General features: G+C 40.3%; 1 protein-coding gene across 1 annotated transcript; it reads left to right on the top strand.

The window, feature by feature from the left end:
* Window positions 1-337: 337 nt before the first annotated feature.
* Window positions 338-21,677, top strand: tcf25 (TCF25 ribosome quality control complex subunit). Its single transcript, XM_028014195.1, has 18 exons — window positions 338-724; window positions 1,280-1,417; window positions 1,518-1,589; window positions 1,826-1,947; window positions 3,097-3,162; window positions 3,243-3,325; window positions 4,528-4,658; window positions 10,311-10,410; window positions 11,470-11,563; window positions 11,702-11,794; window positions 12,944-13,049; window positions 13,135-13,294; window positions 13,391-13,478; window positions 13,654-13,812; window positions 14,040-14,130; window positions 15,594-15,673; window positions 15,798-15,873; window positions 20,822-21,677. The coding sequence occupies exons 1-18, from the start codon at window positions 467-469 to the stop codon at window positions 20,987-20,989; spliced, it is 2,085 nt and encodes a 694-aa protein (XP_027869996.1). The 5' UTR covers window positions 338-466; the 3' UTR covers window positions 20,990-21,677.
* Window positions 21,678-22,941: the final 1,264 nt, after the last annotated feature.

The raw sequence follows: 22,941 nt of genomic DNA, 5'->3' as shown, positions 1-22,941 counted from the left end.
TTTGCTATTTCAGACTCAACCAGACTCTGACTGCCACAGTTTGCAACAGTTTAGAAACTTAATTTTGCATAATAAAGCCTCCACGAGGTAGAAAAAGTAGCTATGCTTGGCCATCACTATAATACTGGGTGGCCAGGAAGGACTGTCCATCCCTTGGTGATGCTAAGAAAAGTGTTGTTTCCACTGATTAGTTTGTTTTAATATAATAAATGCATTATTTAATAATAGCAATTTGTCAAACTTGAGTACATTTCAATTGATTTTATTTGAAAAAGAAGAAAAAGGAGTGATGCTATGTTCACTCTAACCTCTAGAGGGAGACCTCACCCTAACTGTCCGTAAACACTTAGAAGAAGAAAGAGTCTGTGAATTTTACCCTCATCTGACTGGTGTGGCATTGACAGCTATGAAAACAACATTTTAACACTATACAGTTTATATTTAGTCAAGCCACACATAGCCTACAATGTCTACACGGGCCTTGAGAAGACTCAAAGGGAAACAGAGGGGTCAGGAGGCCTTGGACCTCGGGGACCTAAGTTTGGGAGACAGCCCGGAGGAGCAGGTTGAAGCTGAGGTTGGGGAGGAGCAGCTGGACACGGCTAATGCTGCTAATGCTGCTAATGCTGCTAATGTTTCTCCTCCTTCCAATAGCAAAAGCAGTAGCAGCCGAAAGACAAAGAAAAATAAGGCTCAGGAAAACTTCAGTAACATTTATGAACTGGTAAGGTGACGATTAAAAATGGAGTGACGCGTTTCTTGTACAGCAACGGTACTTTTTGTCTCCAGTTGTTTACATCAGCTCCTGGTAGCTTACAGGGCTAAAACATGCTAACAGTTAATCTCAGTTAAATGTTAACATGCTGTAGTTTTGTTAGACTAAACAACTCAGTAGGTACTGGTAAGTTTAACACAATTAAAGCTTGTCTAGCGAGAAACCAAAATAACAGAGTGGAGGGTAAATTAGTTTCATTCCTACATTATTGACTGGTGTAAAAATTATGTATCTAGGACAAATTTCTGCTTTGTAAAGTTGCCTCTTACTCAAAAATATAAATGTTATAGAGAATACATTGGCATATGCTGACTGTCAGAGTACTGACACTGACTGACTGCTTTATCTTTAACATTTGTCAATTCAGGATCTGTTGTGTGCTTTTGTACATTTGAAGTTACTGAAATCATTTTAGAATCTGGTGAAGACCAGTTTTATCATGCAATATGTTGACACTTTATGGTTTATTCCCACCAATACACCTTTTTGACTTCTTTTTATCAGATATGTGATGCAGAAAATGAGTCAGATAGAGTTTCACCCGATGAAGATCCAGGGAAAAATAAAGCAAGTGGAACCAAAAAGAATAATAACAAAGATGTTGAGAATCAAGGTCAAGAGCATGAGGAAGAGTCCACAAAGGTAAAGTTAAAACAATTAGAAAGAAGTTATCTTCCTAATGTACTGTTTTATCTAAAGATACATTTTGTATCTGTCATCTGTGTTGTTTTTTCTTTTACAGTCGGGAGACAGAGTTAAAAAGAAGAAAAAAAAGAAGAAAACTAAAACGACATCAGAGGATGGACAATTAAATGTATGGAATATATCCAATTCTGACAGCACAATTCCATAATTCAGTCTGAGCCTAATTTACATCCATAGAATAATAGAACAGTTTATAAGGCAGAATGTTTTACAGCTAATTATTCAGTTATAGAGTTTATGGAGTCAGTGCTGCCTCGGTTCACAGAATCTTTACTAATCTTGGGAACAACATAACAGTTAATATGACGTCACAACTCACTCAACATGCATTTTTATTACTTTTAGGGAGCCGCACCTGAAAATATTGATTTACTGCTGGAGAACCTGGAGCTGTCCAACGGTGTGAGTCTGCAAAGTGAGGACTGCGGCGGCTCAGTCAGAAGATCTGTGCTTCATGTGGAACACAGGTGTGAACACCAACCTGTTTGATGCTGAAGATGCATAGAAACCTGACAAAAAACATGAACACAACTCTGATTTTAATGTGCTCTGTCATGATAACGCATTGGATATATTTAGCAAGATTACATGTTTCAGTTGTTACACAACAGGAGCCAATTCAGCAGAGTTAGCACTGCGGCCATTCTATCACAGACTTAAAATAAAGGTCGTAAGAAAATTAGTGATTCCAATGGAGTAAAATTATCGACGAGGCTGGAATATTTCTTATCATCTGAAGATAGGAGAAGCAGAGAAATATAGCTTTATAGATTCAAACCAGAGCGTGAAAGCATGAAGTTGCTGCCGGATTTGTCGGGTGCGTTTAGATTGCAGCTAAAGAGGATGAAAATCATGCTTTAATTAAATTAGAATAAAAAATAAATGCATTGAGTTTTATGTTTTCAGATTTAATGAAACATAATATTTTCCTTTTTATTAAATTGTTGTTTGTAAAAAAATTTGGTTGTGGTCAATCCTTACATGTCACAACTTTAATCTTTAGGTCATTGTGACCAGGGCTGCACAATATATCGCAAATTGATCATTTTCTCAGTATTACTGTTCGCAACAAGATTATCAAAAAGAACTGACTGGACTATCATAAATGTGGGCCAGTAATTTTAAGTGCCATGCATTCAAGCTCTCTGTCCCAGTATCTGATCAGTAGTTTAATGCAGCATGGACAGGTTTGGATGATAAATGGTAGTAAGGTGGACCAGGCATTAAGAAGTTAGAGTAAAGGTGTCCCAATGCTGAAAGAGCAGACGGTAACCAGAGCAACTTCTTCCATAAATCATTGTTGAGGTGGACATTTTGAATCTTCTTGATCTGGCATCAATATTTGCTATTACCAAAAGCAGAAAGACTGTAGCACTCATCAACATTCATTGTTAGAGTCATATTGCTATTGCAACATTTACCAGTGTTACTGCAAATCACATGTTTTCCTAATATTGTTGTAGATTGTTAGATCGTGATTAATTTTTAGGGAAACGTTAGCTGCCAGAAGGTAGTGATCCTGCCTGCCACAAAATTTTCTCATCGTTGTCTAACATTTTGTTTTAGACTGAAAATTATGAAGCTCATCAATGTTGACAAAGTGACTGTTTCCTCAGGAATCTCAACCCAGAGACTGAACTGAAGAGATACTTTGGAGCTCGGGCTGTTCTGGGTGATCAAAGGTAAGAGGTTTTAAAAATGAAAAGTATTTGTCATTTTGATGTGTAAGATTCATAAAGTTGTTTTTTTTCTTTCTGAACAGACCTAGGCAAAGAAACAGGCACTTTCACCGCAGCACTTGGATTACCAGCCCAAAGGAGAGCTGGCCTCGCTTTAGCCGACCCGGTGGGTCTTTAGTACTAAATATTAACAAAATATTTAATTTTTATGTGATTGACCAACACAACCTTCTACATTATTGTAAAGTTAAACGCTTTACTTGGTGTCAGTCTGCGACACAACATCCCAATTAAATATACCAAAGTGTGAGGTTGTAAAGTGTTATATTTTGAATAAAAAGTTTGTTTTATGAATATTTTAGCAAAAACACAAGATGATAAGGAGCCACATGATTTCATAGTTCAGTTGTTCTGTATATCTGTTCAACTCTCCTTAATTTAAATAATATTTACAACATCCAGCTGTTCTTTAGGAAACCTGAATGGCAACTTTTACGAGAATGTTGTAAATGTTGCTATTCAGGCTCTCATTACGAGAGCTTGAATAGCAACATTTACAAGAGCTTGAAAGTAGCTTAGCAAAACTTTTCTGTTTCCCAGATTTGCAGGCAACATAAAACTGACTAAAAGCATTTTTGGGACCATGACGTCATCACAAAGACTGGCTTATTGTCCGCAAACTGAAAAACCTTATTGATTCATTACCTTATCTGTCTGATGGATATTCATGCCATGGCCTGATGGCATTTTTCCCCCCCACAAATATCAATTTAGGTTATGAAACTTTTGAAGCCAAGCCTCATCTGCACACAGAGCCTTGTGTTTTAGGTGTTTAGTAACTTGCTCACGCAGTTCCTGTTTTTGTTTATGCTTTAAACAGGTCATCTGAGCAATTCCTAATAGGTTATTCTGTTATGCGTACTGACCCACAATGTCTTGTATACTACTTTATCTATTTTATAGTAATTTAGCGGTGATTAAAATCTACAATCACTGGAATAGCGACATTACTAGTCATGTTAAACTGCAGGGTACCACAAATTTGCATTATAATCTTTGGGTTTAAAGTTGACGGTTTGGCTTGTTGTAGATTTTAATTATTTTATTGAATTGAAAGTAAAGTAGTCTCATAATCTTTTTTTTGTTTGCTTGTATAAATCTTATTCCTTAGAATAAAGAGTGTTACATAAAATCTTGCTTTACTAAATAAATCCAGTTTATTTGATAGTTTTCCCTTTTAGTCAAAATTAATTCATAATTTTTTCCCCCTTTTTTATTGTTATATTAATACAAGTTTAACATAAATTAGCTCATATGCTTTGTATTTAAATTCTTTTTAGTTTGTAACCCTAATTTCTGCCTCCTCAGGAATCTCGATGACCTTGCTGGAGTCCAAGAATGGCGTTCATTATTTCACCTTTGAGCACAACCGGGACTACCAACAAGCGCAGTTCAAGTTCTTAGATGCTGTTGAGTCCATGGATCCCAACAACATTGTGGTGAGTTTTCCTCTCATGGAGCTTAAACCTGTTTTATCTTTTGATCTACAAGATGAAGCTTTGTGAATCTAGTGGAGTCATTGCTAAATATTTTGTTCCAGCTTAAACTTCTGCAATTTGTTTTGCCAAGTAACTATAATGTTAATATTTTAACATTTTGGAACCTTTACAAATGTTCTCTTAATACAGGTCTGATAAATTTTATCAGTGTATTTGAATGTGCCATGTAATTTAAAGTTAACAGAAAATGTGAACTATATATGAGTAGAAACTGAGAAATATTTACCACCTTCCCACCACTCCATCTTTAGTTCAGGGTCTTGCCTTCCTCACAGGTCTGTTTTTTCCTGATTTGAATAAGGTGGGACAAAAACTTTCCTACTTCCTGAAATGCTCCTCCATGGGCTGCCACCTTATCGTGGTGGAGGGGTTTGAGTGCCCCAATGATCCTAGGAGCTATGCTGTCTGGGGCTTCATGCCCCTGGTAGGGTCACCCAAGGCAGACAGGTCCTAGGTGAGGGACCAGACAAAGTGCAGCCTGAAGACCCCAATGATGAGTAAAAACATTGGACTTGGTGTTCCCTCGCCCGGACGTGGGTCACCGGGGCCCCACTCTGGAGCCAGGCCTGGAGGGGGGGCACGATGGCGAGCGTCTGGTGGCCGGGCTTTTACCCATGGAGCCCGGCCGGGCTCAGCCCGAAGAGGAAACATGGGCCCCCCCTCCCATGGGCCCACCACCCGTGGGAGGGGCCATAGGGGTCGGGTGCACTGTGTGATGGGTGGCGGCCAAGGGAGGGGACCCTGGCGGTCCGATCCTCGGTTGCAGAAACTGGCTCTTGGGACGTGGAATGTCACCTCTCTGGTGGGGAAGGAGCCGGAGCTAGTGCGTGAGGTCGAGAGGTTCCGGCTAGAAATAGTCGGTCTCACCTCGACGCATGGCTCTGGTTCTGGAACCAGTCTCCTTGAGAGGGGCTGGACATACTTCCACTCTGGAGTTGCCCAGGGAGAGAGACGTCGGGCAGGAGTGGGCATACTTGTTGCTCCCCATCTCGGCGCCTGTACGTTGGGGTTCACCCCGGTGAACGAGAGGGTAGCATCCCTCCGCCTACGGGTGGGGGGACGGGTTCTGACTGTCGTTTGTGCTTACGGGCCGAACGACAGTTCAGATTACCCACCCTTTTTGGAGTCCTTAGAGGGGGTACTGGAGAGTGCTCCTCCTGGGGACTCCCTTGTTCTGCTGGGGGACTTCAACGCTCACGTGGGCAACGACAGTGAGACCTGGAGAGGCGTGGTTGGGAGGAACGGCCCGCCCGACCTGAACTCGAGCGGTGTTCTGTTGCTGGACTTCTGTGCTCGCCATGGATTGTCCATAACGAACACCATGTTCAAGCATAAGGGTGTCCATATGTGCACTTGGCACCAGGACACCCTAGGCCGCAGTTCGATGATCGACTTTGTCATCGTTTCATCGGATCTGCGGCCGTATGTCTTGGACACTCGGGTGAAGAGAGGTGCGGAGCTGTCCACTGACCACTACCTGGTGGTGAGTTGGCTCCGGTGGTGGGGGCGAAAGCCGGTCAGACCTGGCAGGCCCAAACGTGTTGTGAGGGTCTGCTGGGAACGTCTGGCGGAATCCCCTGTGAGACGGAGCTTTAACTCCCATCTCCGGCAAAACTTCGAACACGTCCCGGGGGAGGTGGGGGACATGGAGTCTGAGTGGACCGTGTTCCGTGCCTCCATTGTCGAGGCGGCCAATCGGAGCTGTGGCCGCAAGGTTGTCGGTGCCTGTCGCGGCGGCAACCCTCGAACCCGTTGGTGGACACCTTCGGTGAGGGATGCCGTCAGGCTGAAGAAGGAGTCCTATCGGGCCTTTTTGGCCTGTGGGACTCCGGAAGCAGCTGATGGGTACCGGCGGGCGAAGCAGCATGCGGCTCGGGCGGTTGCTGAGGCAAAAACTCGGGCGTGGGAGGAGTTTGGAGAGGCCATGGAGAAAGACTTCCGCACGGCTTCGAGGCGATTCTGGTCCGCCATCCGGCGTCTCAGGGGGGGGAAGCGGTGCAGCACAAACACTGTTTATAGTGGGGATGGTGTGCTGCTGACCTCTACTCGGGACGTTGTGGGTCGGTGGGCAGAGTACTTCGAAGACCTCCTCAATCCCACCAACATGCCTTCCACTGAGGAAGCGGAGCCTGGGGACTCTGGGTTGGGCTCTCCAATCTCTGGGGGCGAGGTTGCCGAGGTGGTTAAAAAGCTCCTCGGTGGCAAGGCCCCGGGGGTGGATGAGATCCGCCCGGAGTTCCTTAAGGCTCTGGATGTTGTAGGGTTGTGTTGGTTGACGCGACTCTGCAATATCGCATGGACATCGGGGGCAGTTCCCCTGGATTGGCAGACTGGGGTGGTGGTCCCCCTGTTCAAAAAGGGGGACCGGAGGGTGTGCTCCAATTATAGAGGGGTCACACTCTTAAGCCTCCCTGGCAAGGTCTATTCAGGGGTCCTGGAGAGGAGGGTCCGTCGGATAGTCGAACCTCGGATTCAGGAAGAGCAGTGTGGTTTTCGTCCTGGTCGTGGAACACTGGACCAGCTCTACACCCTCGGCAGGGTCCTGGAGGGTGCATGGGAGTTCGCCCAACCAGTCTACATGTGTTTTGTGGACTTGGAGAAGGCGTTCGACCGTGTCCCTCGGGGAGCCCTGTGGGGGGTTCTCCGGGAGTATGGGGTACCGGGCCCTTTGATACGGGCTGTCAGGTCCCTGTATGACCGGTGTCAGAGTCTGGTCCGCATTGCCGGCAGTAAGTCGGGCTCGTTTCCGGTGGGAGTTGGACTCCGCCAGGGCTGCCCTTTGTCACCGATTCTGTTCATCACTTTTATGGACAGAATTTCTAGGCGCAGCCAAGGTGTTGAGGGGATCCGATTTGGTGGCCTTAGGATCTCATCTCTGCTTTTCGCAGACGATGTGGTCCTTTTGGCTTCATCGGATCGTGATCTGCAGCTCTCGCTGGAGCGGTTCGCAGCCGAGTGTGAAGCGGCCGGGATGGGGATCAGTGCCTCCAAATCCGAGGCCATGGTCCTGAGCCGGAAAAGGGTAGAGTGCCTTCTCCGGGTCAGGGGGGGTGTCCTGCCCCAAGTGGAGGAGTTTAAGTATCTCGGGATCTTGTTCACGAATGGGGGAAGAAGGGAGCGGGAGATCGACAGGCGGATTGGCGCAGCGTCTGCTGTCAAGCGGGCGCTGTACCGGTCCGTCGTGGTGAAGAGAGAGCTGAGCCAAAAAACGAAGCTCTCGATTTACCGGTCGATCTACGTTCCCACCCTCATCTATGGTCATGAGCTTTGGGTCATGACCGAAAGAACGAGATCGCGGATACAAGCGGCCGAAATGGGTTTTCTCCGTAGGGTGGCTGGGCTCTCCCTTAGAGATAGGGTGAGAAGCTCAGTCATCCGGGAGGGACTCAGAGTAGAGCCGCTGCTCCTTCACATCGAGAGGAGCCAGTTGAGGTGGCTTGGGCATCTGGTCAGGATGCCTCCTGGACGCCTCCCTGGTGAGGTGTTCCAGGCACGTCCCACCGGGAGGAGGCCCCGGGGAAGACCCAGGACACGCTGGAGAGACTATGTCTCTCGGCTGGCCTGGGAACGCCTCGGGATTCCCCCGGAAGAGCTGGAAGAAGTGGCCGGGGAGAGGGAAGTCTGGGCCTCCCTTCTGAAGCTGCTACCCCCGCGACCCGACCTCGGATAAGCGGAGGAAGATGGATGGATGGATGGATGGACTTCCTGAAATGGTTCCTGCAGTGGAAATGCACTTTTATTAACAACCCACATTTTTTTTTTACCAGGCTGTAGTCAGAGGAGCAGCTCCAGTAGGACATAGTTTGCCTAAACAGCTCCAGCAGTTAAAACACAGACATCAAACTATTCAGGGACGATTCAGTGTACAGTGAACCCTCGCTATATCGCGGTTCACCTTTCACGGTCTCGCTGCTTCACGGATTTGCATTGTGCATTGTGTTCTGCATTCTGATTGGCTAAACAGTCTCTCCGCTTCTTCTCTACCTGTGTGTCAGTAACGTCGCGGTTTAATATGTACACGTACGTGAAAAAGCTTGCCAATTTCAAGAATCTTTTTGCCCAGAAGAAAAAAGAGCGACAACAACTACCGATAACTATGTTCTTCTCTCGAAAAAACACACCTGCACCGTGGGCTTTAGAAGAAAAAAACAAAAAACGCTACAGAGCGGAGTCAGGATGCAGCGGCTCAGTCAGAAGAGCAGTGTAGTGACATGTAAGTCACTATTTGTCCTACTGTACTTTGTTTTGTTTTTTTCATAATCATTTTTCATTTTCTCCCGTTCTAATCCAAGGACTCGGGTCGCGGTGGGGCGGCGCTGATCTCCGCAATTTGAAGCCTTCAGTTCGTATTGATGATTGAAATTATTATTTTACAGTACAGTAGTTATTTGTAAAAAAACAAAAACAAACAAAAAAAAACGTTTATACAGTACTTTTATTTGTTAAACAAATGCTTGGGCCTGTAAAAAGGTTTTGTTCTTTGGTTTCAATGTATTATGGAGTATTTCATTGTATAGTAATTGTAAAAAAAATAAAGGTTCCTACTTCACGGATTTCGCCTATCATGGGTTCTTTTTGGAACGTAACCCCCGCGAAAAACGAGGGTTCACTGTAATTAGGTTTTGAGGGAAGCATATTGGAAACACCTCATGTGTGCCAAAGAACTCAAAAAGTTTTCTAAGAACTCTAAAAATTCTTAGAAAAGGTCTGTAAATGCTTCAAACAAAGTTAAAAGCACAAAGTTTTTAAAGTTTAAACATTTGCATATGTAAAAATTAAGATGTTCTGCATCTATTTGTTTCCTTTGCAGCAATCACCAAGGGTTAGAAAAAAAGGTAGTGACATGGAAAGCTCACTGCCAACTTATATAACTTAGATAATAATGGTCCAAATTTTCAACATGCGATAAAATATTGTGTATTTTATGAACAAAAATCCTAAATCAAGAATCAAGAGTCTCATGGACAGGAGAAGGTGTTCAAAATCTACATAAAGATACAAAGAAGTCCTTTAGTTTTCCATTGCTGCTCTGTTTGTGGTCATCTCAAGGCAGCAAATATAATCATAGATATCTGTCTTTACTTTGCTGTAAAGAAATTAATGTCTAATGTCCCTCCTGTATTTTACCATGACTTATTGTCAGAAAATTAATTTCAAAGTGAACCTATTGAGTCCAACCAGACAAACAGTTATATTAAATAGAACAAAAGATAAAAAGCAAAATAAGACATTTTTCCAGATATTGGTTTATTTTATGTTTGAGTTTTGTTTTAATTTTTTACTTTCTTGTAGTTATTTATTTTTGCTTGTTTTAAATTGTTCTATTTTTATATTTGAAGTTCATATTGTATGTATTTAATTTGGTTATGGCTCTTTACTAAACATTTAGATAGAAAACATTGAGATGTTTCCACCTTTATATATGGAGATTATCGGATCCTTCGGATCGGTCCCGTTTTAGTGTTTCCTCCTTCTGATGGCGACTGTTTAACATCAGAGAAGGCACTGCCTGCAGAAACTCCATATTTTAAATTTATCTTTATTTACTAAAATCCAGCGGTATATTTCTGTTTTCCGCTTTATTTTCTGCAGGCTCTGCTTCAGCTAAACCCGTATCACATCGATTCCCTGCTGCAGCTTTCTGATGTTTGCAGGATACAGGAGGATCAAGAGATGGCGCGCGACCTCATCGGTGAGGACAAAACTAGAATGCATTGAGTTTTATGAGCTGAAGTTTTTAGAGGAACTCTTTGCACCCAATGTCAGTTTTTTTTTTAGGAACAAATGATTTGTGTTTTGCATGCACTCTGAAAGCCTGATGTGAAGATTTAAGTTTATTTACTTTGGTTAGTATCAAGTATTACCCACAAACGACCCTGTAAAACATTCCTCAATTGATTTGAACGTGGTGGTTTTTCATATTGCAATTCTAACTCATTTGTCGGTTCGTCCATAAAGCCTCGCAGGCTGATCTATTTTAGAAAACAAAGTCGATCTGTTCCAAGTTTGTCCTTTTTTTATAGACAACTGATTTTGGCACAAACATGAAACGATGCAGCCTCTCTTTACAAAATGCTGTCAATTATAAGTCTGGTTTTCATCATCGTATCCTAAGAGGACAAGCGGAATATTGTGTCTAGATCATTACATTTCACTATTCTTGGTCTTGTGAGAATCCTTAAAGTAAAGGTGAAACTAAATTAAAAAGCTACTTTTTAAAATCCTGCAGAGATCAGTGCATTTTTTTTGCTTCACATTTACAATTATGTTTGTCAGTGACTTTGGCCAAAAATGATGACAAATAAACTGATGTATCCTATTTTTGTTTATGAGTTTATCAAATTGAATCATTTCAGAGCTGTGCGCTTTTGCAAAATGTGACTCAACAAACCAGCCTCTGTTAGGCAATCAGGGTTCAGGCTTCATTTAAAGCACAATGCTATGTTTATTATCACAGACTCTGGACTTTAACATTTTTTAGTCTATGTGGAAGAGTCACAAATGTAATTTGTGACTCTTCCACCCTGGATAATTGATTTACATGCCATCAGCCCAACTTTACCATAAGACAGAGGTTCTCAGTTTTGATCATTTTAGGTTGTAAAGACGTACTGGCAAGATTGTAAATAAGATTATGACTGCCAGAGCATGTTTGTTTCATTGTTGTTCCCTGCTTTTCCTCATTGGGCAGCAACAATATATGTTATGAAGTCCTTTAGAAAAATGTCTTTTCTTTTTATTCTTTGTGCAGAACGGGCTTTGTACAGCTTCGAGTGTGCTTTTCACCCTTTATTCAGCCTAACATCAGGAACCAGCCAGCTGGATTATTTGCGACCAGAAAACAGGTTGGCTGTGTTCTTGTTTTTTTTTTTTTATCTCCTGGTGTTGGAAGGCGTCAGTTTGACCCCAGATTAACGATTTGAACTTAATTCATTATGTTTTATGGCTCAGCAATCCAGTAATTTAATAATCCTTGTTTGCAGAGCATTTTATCTGGCTCTTTATAAGCACATGATGTTCCTGGAGAAGAGAGGATGCCCACGGACCGCTTTGGAGTACTGCAAACTGATCCTTTGGTAAAAGAAGAAAGTCTTTTGAAAGTCAAACCTAACAGAATTTCACTTTGAATTATTATGGGTTTATTTAAATTCATTTCTGACTAGCATTTTGTTCATTAAAAAGAAAATTCAAGCTGCGACTATTATGATACATGCAAGGTATTATTTAAATAAGGAAGCCATGAATATGAATTTTGCATTCATAAACTGGTCTGCTGCTCATTGTCTGAAATTTAGATGGACATTTGCCCTAATTTTTTGTGTATTGTGTGCAAGTATTGATATTTTGGTTTTGCTGCACTTCCTGAAAATGTTGTAGTTCTCTTAAAAGTGATTATCCGAAGTCGATCTACTCACTGGATCAAAATTGCTGCAGAATCTCAGTACTTGATGTTACAGTTGCACTGGATGCAATATTTAGAAGAGTAGTTTATGTAGAGTCCCATGAGCTGCTGCTCTGCATGCCGACATTACTGTTCTTGGCAACAGTATTCTTTCCTCTTAATCTTTTTAATGTTTTCCACAAACTTCAGCAATTTTTATTTCGCCTTTTTGGGAATTTCATTGAAAGACCAACACAATATGTTGCATAATTCTGATGCAAAAGTTAAGGATGTTTTCAACACTTTTTCAAATCTGAAAAGTGAGTCAGACATTTGTATTCAGTTCACTCTGAAAACATCCAATTGCCCAGAGAAGCCTCTCAATTAGAGCACAGAATTAGTCAGACAACATTCGCGAACAAACAACATCATGAAAACAACGTAACACAGCAGACAAATCAGGGATGAACTTGTGTAGAAGTTTAAATTGGGGTTAGGATAGAAAACTGGATCCAAAGTAAGACTTTGAAGATCACAGCGGATTGCTACTGTCTGTCTACAATAACAGGCTGGATCAGGGAAGAAGGTGCTTTAGTCAGATATGTTAACAATGTTTGTTGTCTTTGATCTGTACCTCAGATTTAAAATTGATGAATATGTTCGTAGATAAAATATTAATATAGGTTCTGATGCTTCATTACATATAAATAAACCATTAAATGAAACATTTTTCACAGTTTTCTGTAAATCATTATAAAACAATATTAGACTTCTCATTATATTATGTCTACATGTTTCTAAGTGCTTTAAGTGACTGCTTTACTTGTGGTTTTGTGTCTCATAGTTTAGACCCAGACTCCGACCCGCTTTGCATGCTGCTGCTCATCGATTTCCTCATGCTTCGTTCCAGAGAGTACAAGCCTCTCCTTCAGCTGTATCAGGACTGGGAGGTAAAATTGGGCCTTTGTGTGCAACACTTAATTCATTAGAAATCTGATACTGAAATTGTTTTATATAACTCTTTTTTTTTTCCAGGAGCATAGAAATCTGTCTCAGCTGCCAAACTTTGCATTCTCCTGCGCACTCTGTCATTTCCACCTGAGTCAGCAAGATGATGTGGATCCTGAAGAAAGTGACAAACAGAGGCAACAAGCTGACCAGATGCTGCAGAGCGCTCTCATAATGTTCCCTGGAGGTTAGATGAAATCCTTCACACACCCTCTGTTTAAGAGCACAACTTATAGAGAGGTTTTCATAATTTATTTCCGGCTGTAATTGTGTTGTTTTGCAGTTCTGATGCCTTTGCTGGATCTATGCACTGTTCAGCCTGACAGCACAGTCTCTTCCCATAGCTTCTTTGGTCCAAAGAGTCAGATAGGGTAGGTCTCCTTTTTCTTCCTAGTGTAGCGCATAACGCACAAATGCTACTGGATAAATGCTGCATGCTAAAATTGATCTGTCCACACTGTATAACCAAGAAAAAAAAACTTTATGTAACATATGCTGCAGATAAAGATCATTGTTTCAAATCCACCAAACGTCATGTGTCTCCAGGCAGCCACCAGCTTTGGCTGAGCTCACGGCTCTGTATGTGGGGAGAACGTACAGCCTGTGGAAGGAGGCGGTGGTAATGCTCTGGCTGGAGGAGTCAGTGAAGGAGGTGCTTCGCCGGGTCGATGCCAAAGATCCTCTCGTAGAGGACTGTGAGAACAAGTAAGCTGTACACTTCCTGCTTGCTTGCCCTCACCCATATTTCTGCCGGCATTGTGATGCGTCAAACGAAGACGAGCCATGTTACGTAAAAATGCCAATACTTAGATCAACCATATGTTGCTTAAAGAGCTAAGTGGGTTCAACGTATTTATTCTCGGATGAACTTGGACTCTATATTAATAGTTCATTAATTTTGGTAAGTGTTGTCATTTATCGCTCTGTTCTAGGAGAAAGCAGAGATACCAGAGTGCACCAAGAAACATCCATCGCCATGTTCTCCTCTCTGAGATTAAAGAAGCCACCTCGACTCTGCCTCTTGTAAGAAGTAACCAGCTGAGTTTCCAATGACATTGTCTCTCAGAAAATTGAATGGATCAGGCTTTATGTGCTGATGTCAATATCAGATTTTCTTTAAATTGGATTAAATTTGATTTCAAAGGAGAATAAAACATAATGTTCTTATTTGATAGTCACAGTAGTTTTGATGCAACAAATGAAGGAATGAATCATCCTGCATATTTCCATTTCCTTTAACACTTTCTTTATTTATTAATATCATAAAAGTTGCATTAAAACACATGGTGTGAATTGATGCACTAAACTGAAAATGTTAGGAGTTTGTAGTTTTGATGGGTTTATTAAATAGAAAAACAAATCCATATCTGAGCGTATTTATTGTTCTCTCTGTAGATATCTTTAAAATCTCCTGCACAGCTGTTTTCTAATATGGCAAAACTTACTCTATTTTTAGCAAGCATGTCGATACTCCGACCCCAAGTTTTAAATCTGGCTCTTGATTGAGGCATGTTAGTCAACATGCCTCAATGTTGACTAACATTGAGGCATGTTAGTCTCAATGTTAGACTAATGTTAGACTAACATGGAGTCATCCTGATGACTCCTGATGATCAGGAGTCATCAGGATGACTCCTGATCGCTGTCGTCACCCTGCAGTTTGTGGTTTTCATGTCAACTGGACCGAATTAAAGCTGCAGTAAAACATTGTGGTGGAATCGGCCTTAATTTTCACATGTTGTGCTACTTCATATGGGTCTTTTGGAGAAAATGAGTGAATAAACAGCAGAATGAAGATTTAAGAAGCACAGCAGTGACAGTAGTAAAGAAGTATAAAGCAGCTTGCAAAGCACTTCTTAAGCTTTCATATGAAAATGGAAAGAGTATGGCACAACTACAGATGTGAAAAGGTTCAAGGAGTATAAACACTCTTACAAAGCACTCAGTCGCTTATGCGCCTGGTGAAGTGCAGCATCCCAGTTCACTCTTCTCTAGCACTACTGATCTGTCAGTCATAGATGGAGCACTGATTTCAATAACTTTATTCTAACTATAATATGTAATGACCAGTTTTGATTGGTCTCAAGTCTTGATCAGCTCATCCCTGCTTTATGGTTTCCTATCTATTATTATTGCCGTAACACCAATAGGCTGATGGAAGCAACATTTCCACAGCTCCAGCACACAGATTACAAATTTCAACATATCCTCATGCTCTTGTTTTTTTTTTTTTTTTTTTTCTTCTTCAAACCGACAGGCAAAAAAGCCCGGCTCCACTCCACAACAAAGTTTACCAACTCATGATCCAAACCTTGAGAACACACTCGTGTTTCTTCTATTTAAAGTCCAGACGTTTTCTTGGCTGTGATGAACTCTGTTCTTTCCAGGCTGTAGCCATCAGCAATGCAGCAGAAAGTTTAAAAAGCCAATAGTTTCTTTGAAGGTGATAATTAAAAAAATGTACGGTATATTTTTGACTCTTGTAGGAGGTGACCATTCAGCCTGTGATGGGTTTTGACCCTCTGCCTCCACTGGACTCTGTGATTTCATACACCAGACCAGAAAGGTGATGTGATGCATTCATGTGCATGCATTTCTGATCTTCATAGAACAAGCATTCTTCTAACTTTAGTTCATTATAAATTTAAAGCGTTGTCCCGATTTAGTGATTTTTGTGTCTTCACATTCAGGCAGCATGCTGGTGCATCCAATGAGAGCACGCTGTCGCTGTTTTTCCGTTCTTTGCTCCCAAACTTCAACCTTCAGGTGAGCTACACAAGTTCTGCTGCTGGATTCTTGGAAAGATTAAATCATTCAAATTATGTCACATAAATGGCAGAACAAAATCACAATAAAGACCCACATTATTACCCTGATGTCAACTCGGTGGGTTCCAGGAGTAGTTTGTGAATTTCTCTCTCTACGCTCTAAAGAGGAAACTGCTAATATATCCAAAGACATTGGCACTGAATATGAGCTGAAAGCACTAATTAAGAACCCATGCTGTGCATGTGGAGATGACATGTGATCACAGCTGTAAACCCCACAGACACAAGTTATTTGTCTCTTAAATTCTGTTACTCTGTGTCCAGAGTTTGGTCATTACAGTCGATATAAACTTGCTTCTTCGACAGGCGGGAAGTAAAGCAGTCCTTAATATTCTACTTCCTGTAGCCTTAAGGGTTTATGCAGAACTTCCTGTCACATTTGGACAGAGGGATGTGCCTAACCTCTGTCCAAATAAGAGCCAAGCTTCTCTTACAGCAAAAATAAGAGAAAGTTGATGTAGTGTTTGGGGAAAAAAAGAAATCATAAATGCTGTACTAGAAATCTAAACGCTGCAAAGTTCTGTCCTGGTTTTAGATCTTGGTTTTATGTGATGAAACTAGTGCCTGTAAATGACTGACCTGGACATGTGCTATTTTGTTATGGATGCTTCTCTGATTTTATGAGATTAATGCATCGGTGAATAATTCTTAATGCATTCACAACTCTGTAAAGTTAATCATCCCACATTACTACCAACGAGTCTTACTTTGCTATTTTTTTTGCAGTGTGCTCTTTAGGTTTCTGGAGATTTTTCAGAGTTTTTGCTTTTTCAGGCATGTTGAGTACCTGACCAATTTCAGGGGAATCTTTGAGTTTAAGCCTATTAATTTTGATGTAAAATTCATTCAAGTAGAAAAGTTATGCTCAAGTGAGCATAACTTGAGCACTTTAACAGTCCGAGACATGGAGACAATTTAATCCAGTTTCCTAGATTTTATTATGTCAAAATGTGCACAATTTTAACATAATTATAATAATTATTATAATAATTGCTTACAACCAACAAAGAGATTACTTTCAAATACTGGCCATCTGCTGCTTACATGTTATTTAGTGTGACCCATATTTTGTGATGTGTTTGTTCACTACATGCTGCTTTATTCAGGTTTGTACTGCAAACAAGCAAAGAACGAAACAGAATCCAAAGAAAACCTTTCATGCTTTGACAGTCCATGCACCACCAGTGGTAATTCTATCAGTTTGACCACAGTGGATCTAAAATAAACCCTTTGTTGTTCATTGAATTTACATGAAATAGAAATGTCCTCTACAAAGATCTTAGTGAATAAAAATCAATACATCTACCTATCAAAACATTTACAAACAGCGATTTGAAAAAGCTTTTGCTCTGCAGATTTTTTTTTAATACTCCTGAGTGTTTCATCTCATCAAAGCCCATTTCATTGACTACATAATAAGTGACACATTTGGTTGCTATGTCAGGATCTGGAAAATTGGACCATAAACTTTGCTCCCACCAGAAAATCCCAAAGAACAATTTCCAGCTGTCGGTTCATGACTTTGAGACAAAGCCAACTTGGGTTGTTTAGCAGCACATCCATAAACAAGCAAATCTACTAATGGGGAAAAAAATAACAAAAAAAAATAATACATCTGTGTGCAGCGAAGATAGCAATATTATTTTAACTTAATAAATAAATAAAGGATTCCTGTAGCAGTTTTTTTGTGCTGTTTGAGCTCAAACTGCTGATTTAGGAGAATAGAAAGAATCATTGTAGATGTAAGCAGCAATGATTCTACTTCTACTAAGGCATGTGACCTTATGCATGGATGAATCATAATTTATTCACAGAGAGCTTATTTGAACCAATGATCTTGTTTATCACCTGATTCAATTTGTTCTAGTGTTTAAGGGATTGCCATTTAAATATGATATATGGAAGGATGTTTTTAGGTCAGCATGTGTTTACTGCTGTTGAATCCCATGTAATTTCTCTGAAGACAATCATTGTCATGACCTCTTGATCAATTTAATCTGCTTGCATGGAGGTTGAATCTGTCTTTCCACATTAACTCACAAGTGCTTGAAAGGACCACTATTTGGTCTTTTACAAATGCTGAATTAAATGCAAACCCCTTAGCCGATCGTACTCGTGAATCTTACGCATGAATCCTCCAAGTATTTTCTGAGACTTTTTGTTCTTTTCCTCATAGTTTCACTAATTTTTATGATGTTGCCTGAGCCCTCATAAACATTGTTGTGGCGCTTCATCTCTAGTTTTCTGGTTGGCAGTTACATAGATACAGCTATTAGGCCGCAGCACACTGCAGGCTTTGTGGAAACATTTGTGCTGCTAACAGCTAGGAAGAAATACTGTATTTTAGCACATGCCCTTGACTGATGAAACATTTCCTTCCAAAGCTCATGGTTAGCCTAAAGGGACAACAACTATAGAGCATCTATTAAGGCATATGACCTTTTTGCAGTTAATTTTGTCTCCCATTTGCCAGCGTGTTGGTGAACAACAATGAAAACATTCACAAAGTTGTTTGTCTTTGCAGCATGGTTGCTATTAATGAGACTTATTCATTGGGATGATGAAGGACTGCTGTGTGGAAATGTCACTGAGTTCCTTAGTTATTATTCAACCTCTTTTTTATATATAGAATCCTTGATGTGTGGAAAATAAATAGGTGACTTCCCCTAGTTGATCTTCCAGTTTTATTTTCATATTTTACTATCCTCTAAGGCTTTTAGAAAAGTGCCAGGAGAAAGCTGTGGCATTTTGGTAACACATACAGTACTTTCTTAGTGTTAAATCATTTTTGATTAAATAAGTCAAACCTTCTTAGACATGTTGTTTGGTTCAAACTTTGAATTGTGTGTAATAAAGTTTACAGTTGCTCATTTTGTTGAATTTTGATTTGATTGTCTTTTAAGTAAATTGATTAAAGCTGTTGTGATTGTGGTACATTAAGAAGTTGGTTTTACTGAACTAAAGTTGATCATTTCATTTTGTCCAAAGCTTTTATCTGTTGTGTTTTTTTTTACAGTGTTTCAGGCTTTTAGCATCCCATCTTTGAGAACTGAAAGTCTTTGTTTCTTAACAGGAACAGAACGCTCCTTAAAAAAAAGAGAGCAAAAAAACAAAATACGTACTGTCGGATTTTGTACAAAACTTAATTTAAATGTGAATTTTATTACATCTGCTGAATAGAATTTTTTTGGGGAATGAATCAGGTTTTCAAAGAAGTGAAAAGTTGTTTTGGGTCAACAGCAGTGCATAAACTGCTTGACTTGTTTAAAGTGAGCTTTAGTTTTCGTGTCGTAGCGTCGGCTTTTTGTTGACTGCAGGCAGATCTGAAACATGAAGGTCATGCACCGACCTGCCATCTTTCCGTACATCAACCCCTCTTTGGCTCGCATGAAGTCGGGTTGCAGATGTGACGGGTCCAAAAGGATAATCCATAGATTTCTCTGGCCAACGACTGTCTCCAGCTTATTCCTGAAGGATCCCAAAGTGTTCTCAGGCCAGAAAGGCTCCTGCCATCTATCATTAACAAAAATACAAAACACTTGGGATCTTGATCTTGTGAGGCAGAAACAGATCCCTAACTTAATCCCTAAAGAACATCGAGAGCCTTTTTGTTTGTTATAAGGCCATTTCTCCTTTTGTTCTTCTGTCAAAATTAGAACGAGGATGAGATCATCTCCAAATGAAAAGCCCCTTTCCGATCATGTTGTTCATTGATCTACATGTGTTTATCCATCCTTGAGACCAACTGAACGGTCCCAACACGGAAGGACGGGTTGAAGTCACACCTTTAGCATTGTGCCTGTGGTCCATCTCACAAACCCATAACCACTGAAAACTGTAAGGGCTAACAGAAGATTGTGGAACGAAGTGATTTGATGCAGAATAAAGTCAGCAGCAGCAGGAGTCTGCGGTGCGTGGCAGCCTCACTGCTGTCAGACTGGCCCAGCGTGTGACCGAATGGCTGAATGACTAATGCTACACAAGGAAAGGACATTTACCATTTACCAGTGGATGGATGGATCCCCTGGACAGTAATGTTCTTATAATATGTGCACTGGTTGGGACCTAAAGGCTGCAGAGTGCTGCTACAGGATGCTGCTTGTGATTCGCGAGCAGCAGAACGACCTTAAACGAGGTTAAGCAGAGACACGTGTGTACTCAGGGGTTCATAAGTATTACTCACTTTCCCTCGTCAATGTTCTTGTAATCCAATGCATTTTTGTAACTTAAGAAACCCAACCGTACATAAACATGAATACTGCTTTGCAAAAGTATCCACTAAACATTGACATGTTACAATTACAAAACTCAAAGTATTTTAGCTGTACTTTGTTTGCCTTTTCTTCTATTTTTTACACATTAAAAAATTGTGTTGTGCAAATTTATTTAAACGCCCTTAGTCAACAACTTTGTAGAGCCTTACTTATGCCTTTTTGAAGAAAAATATCTTATGCCACTGCAGGATGTTGCCACCGCCATGTTTTACCATAGCAGCGGTGTGTTCCGGACGATGGGCAGTGTTCGTTTTCTGCTAGAAATGTTAAAGGTGTATGAATAGTTTTACTAAACTCTGTACAGATGAACATCCTGGGGTCAGCTGTACATGAGTAAACAGACATGCCCTCTACATGTTTCCATCTGCATCCTTCCTGATATTATTATCTACTTAAAGAGAGGAAGAGATATAAAATGGATAAAAGTAATAAAGTAAAGTGGAATATATATATATATATATATATATAGAGAGAGAGAGAGAGAGTCTGGATGTTCTTTACATGGAAATGCATCATCTTGTTTGCTACAAAAACCACCTGATCTCAACAGTAGAGAATAATCGAGCTGGTTCCTAGTTAAATTATGAAGTTTCCCCCCCCCCTCATTTTCAGGGCGGACTGAGACAGGAGGATGACATGGAAGTAGCGCGAGTCGGCCAGGAGCTGAACCAGGAGGTGAATCGTCTGATGGTGGCCATGAGGGACATGCTGGCAAACATCCGATTCCAGGAGCCGCCCAGAGAGGACAACCCCTACAGGGACGAGGACGAATGGGACTGAGAGAGCAGCGCTCAAAATGCAAAGAGTTGAAATAAAAACAGAAGACATGTTCTTACGGCTATGAGCATTTGGACTTGGACATCTTAATTGTGCTTTTTTTTAAAAATTTGTCTAGAAAAGAAAATTTAAATTTGTTTGAACGAGGGGAACTTTCCTGCAACCCCAGAAAAAAAAAAAAACTGCAAGTAAATTATTATGTCTTGAGTTTCACTAATCTACCAATGACAAATAACAGGCATCTTTTCTCCTCCTCAGATCATTCTGGTTTGCAGACAAAATGAAGTCCGTTTATTATTGTGAGAACAATTATGTTTAACTACGGTTATACATAACAGCTTCAAAATCTAATTTAAAAGCAATTCATTCTTAAAGTGGAGAAAATATTATTGGCAATATATGAAGCAGAGAAAATTTTTATATTGGTTGTGGAACATTAATTAGTTTCCAGACTTTAAATATTTAATCTGTTTTCTTTAAATAATCAAGTCCACCTGTCACTCATTACAGTTTTATTTCTCATTAAATACACAGATTAATAAGAAAAAAAAACACTTTTAATGAAGAAACATTTATAGAAACATGCACAGAGAATTTATTAAAGTGTAATAAAAGATTGTGCTGTGAGGGAGAGTTGACACTGCATATGTATGAGGACATAAATATATCAATAAATTCATTTTTGGTAGAATTGTTTTTGTTTGAATTTACTGAATAACAATTTTTTTTTGTTTTAAAAACAAATCCAATTTATAAATGAACCTCAAGTGTTTTCTAAAACTACTGGGCCCAATTCATATCCAAATACAGAATCTACGTTTTTCCAAATTCAGTTCAAATCAAGACGTTCAATCCATCATATAGAGCAAGCATGTGGTGAAAGGAACTGCGACCTGTTATCAGGGAACAGTGGTCTTCCAATCTTTGTCCCTTCGGGTCCATGTATTGGCTATTAATAATTTGTCCAAAATTTTGTCGAATGATGTTTTATAAAAATACATTTTAATAAAACCAGACCTATACCCGTTTTTCTACGTAGTTTGGTTCAAAATCTGCATTAAAACTCTACAACAGAATAAAACTAATGGGGAAAAAACACTTTTTTTCCTGTTCAACTATTATTGAATAATAGTTGAGGTTGCCAATGACATTCTTCACTTTCCAAACATGGAATTTTCTATTCAATAAAATGCTTGTTTATTTAATCAAATCAGTCAGTTATGATTAGGATGTTAAGCTAATACAATAAAAACAACATTGTTTCACTTGAATTTAGGTGAATATGAACACAAATTGATGAATAAAATCAGCTGTATGTAATTAAAGCACATTTTTGACTCCTCAGCATTTTAACAGCTATGTGCAGGTTCTTTGTAGAAGTCTAGAAGTTGTTGGAAGCCCTGGTTGCAGTTTACAGCAAATGTTTAAATAAAAATTGTTTTCTGGTCAGATAAGCACAAACTTGAACTCTCTGGCATGACATGCAAATTGCTGTGTGAGGTGGGAAACTCATCCTGAGCACACCATCTCCACAGTGAAGCATGCAGATGGACGGAGAGACTGAGGGACTGCTAATCCCAAACTAGCTGCCTTACAGTCTTTGACTGTTTTATAACATATTGGCTTATTGCATAAAACCCAATAAAATGCATTGAAATTTGTGATGGTAATGTGAAAAAAAAGGGGTGGTGTGAATACTTTTGGGAGGCACTTAAGCTTCTTGCTGTGGTTTTCACCCAGTGAAGAGACACTGATCAATACATAAGCTGAGCTAGGAGAAATTTCAACTGGAGATTATCATACACCAAAGCGAAAGTTTTAAGAAATAATTTGGAGAAATGTCCGAAAAGAAGAGAAATTCTGCTGAAACCTTCTTGTGGTTGATTTTTTCCCCACTTATTTACATCGTATTTAAGCTCTGCTTCTGCCTTGAAATCCACCCACAATGTCAGTTT

The sequence above is a fragment of the Xiphophorus couchianus genome, chromosome 4 (genome assembly GCF_001444195.1).
Source record: "Xiphophorus couchianus chromosome 4, X_couchianus-1.0, whole genome shotgun sequence".
Taxonomy (NCBI): Eukaryota; Metazoa; Chordata; class Actinopteri; order Cyprinodontiformes; family Poeciliidae; genus Xiphophorus; species Xiphophorus couchianus.
This window is presented reverse-complemented; position numbering and strand designations above follow the sequence as displayed.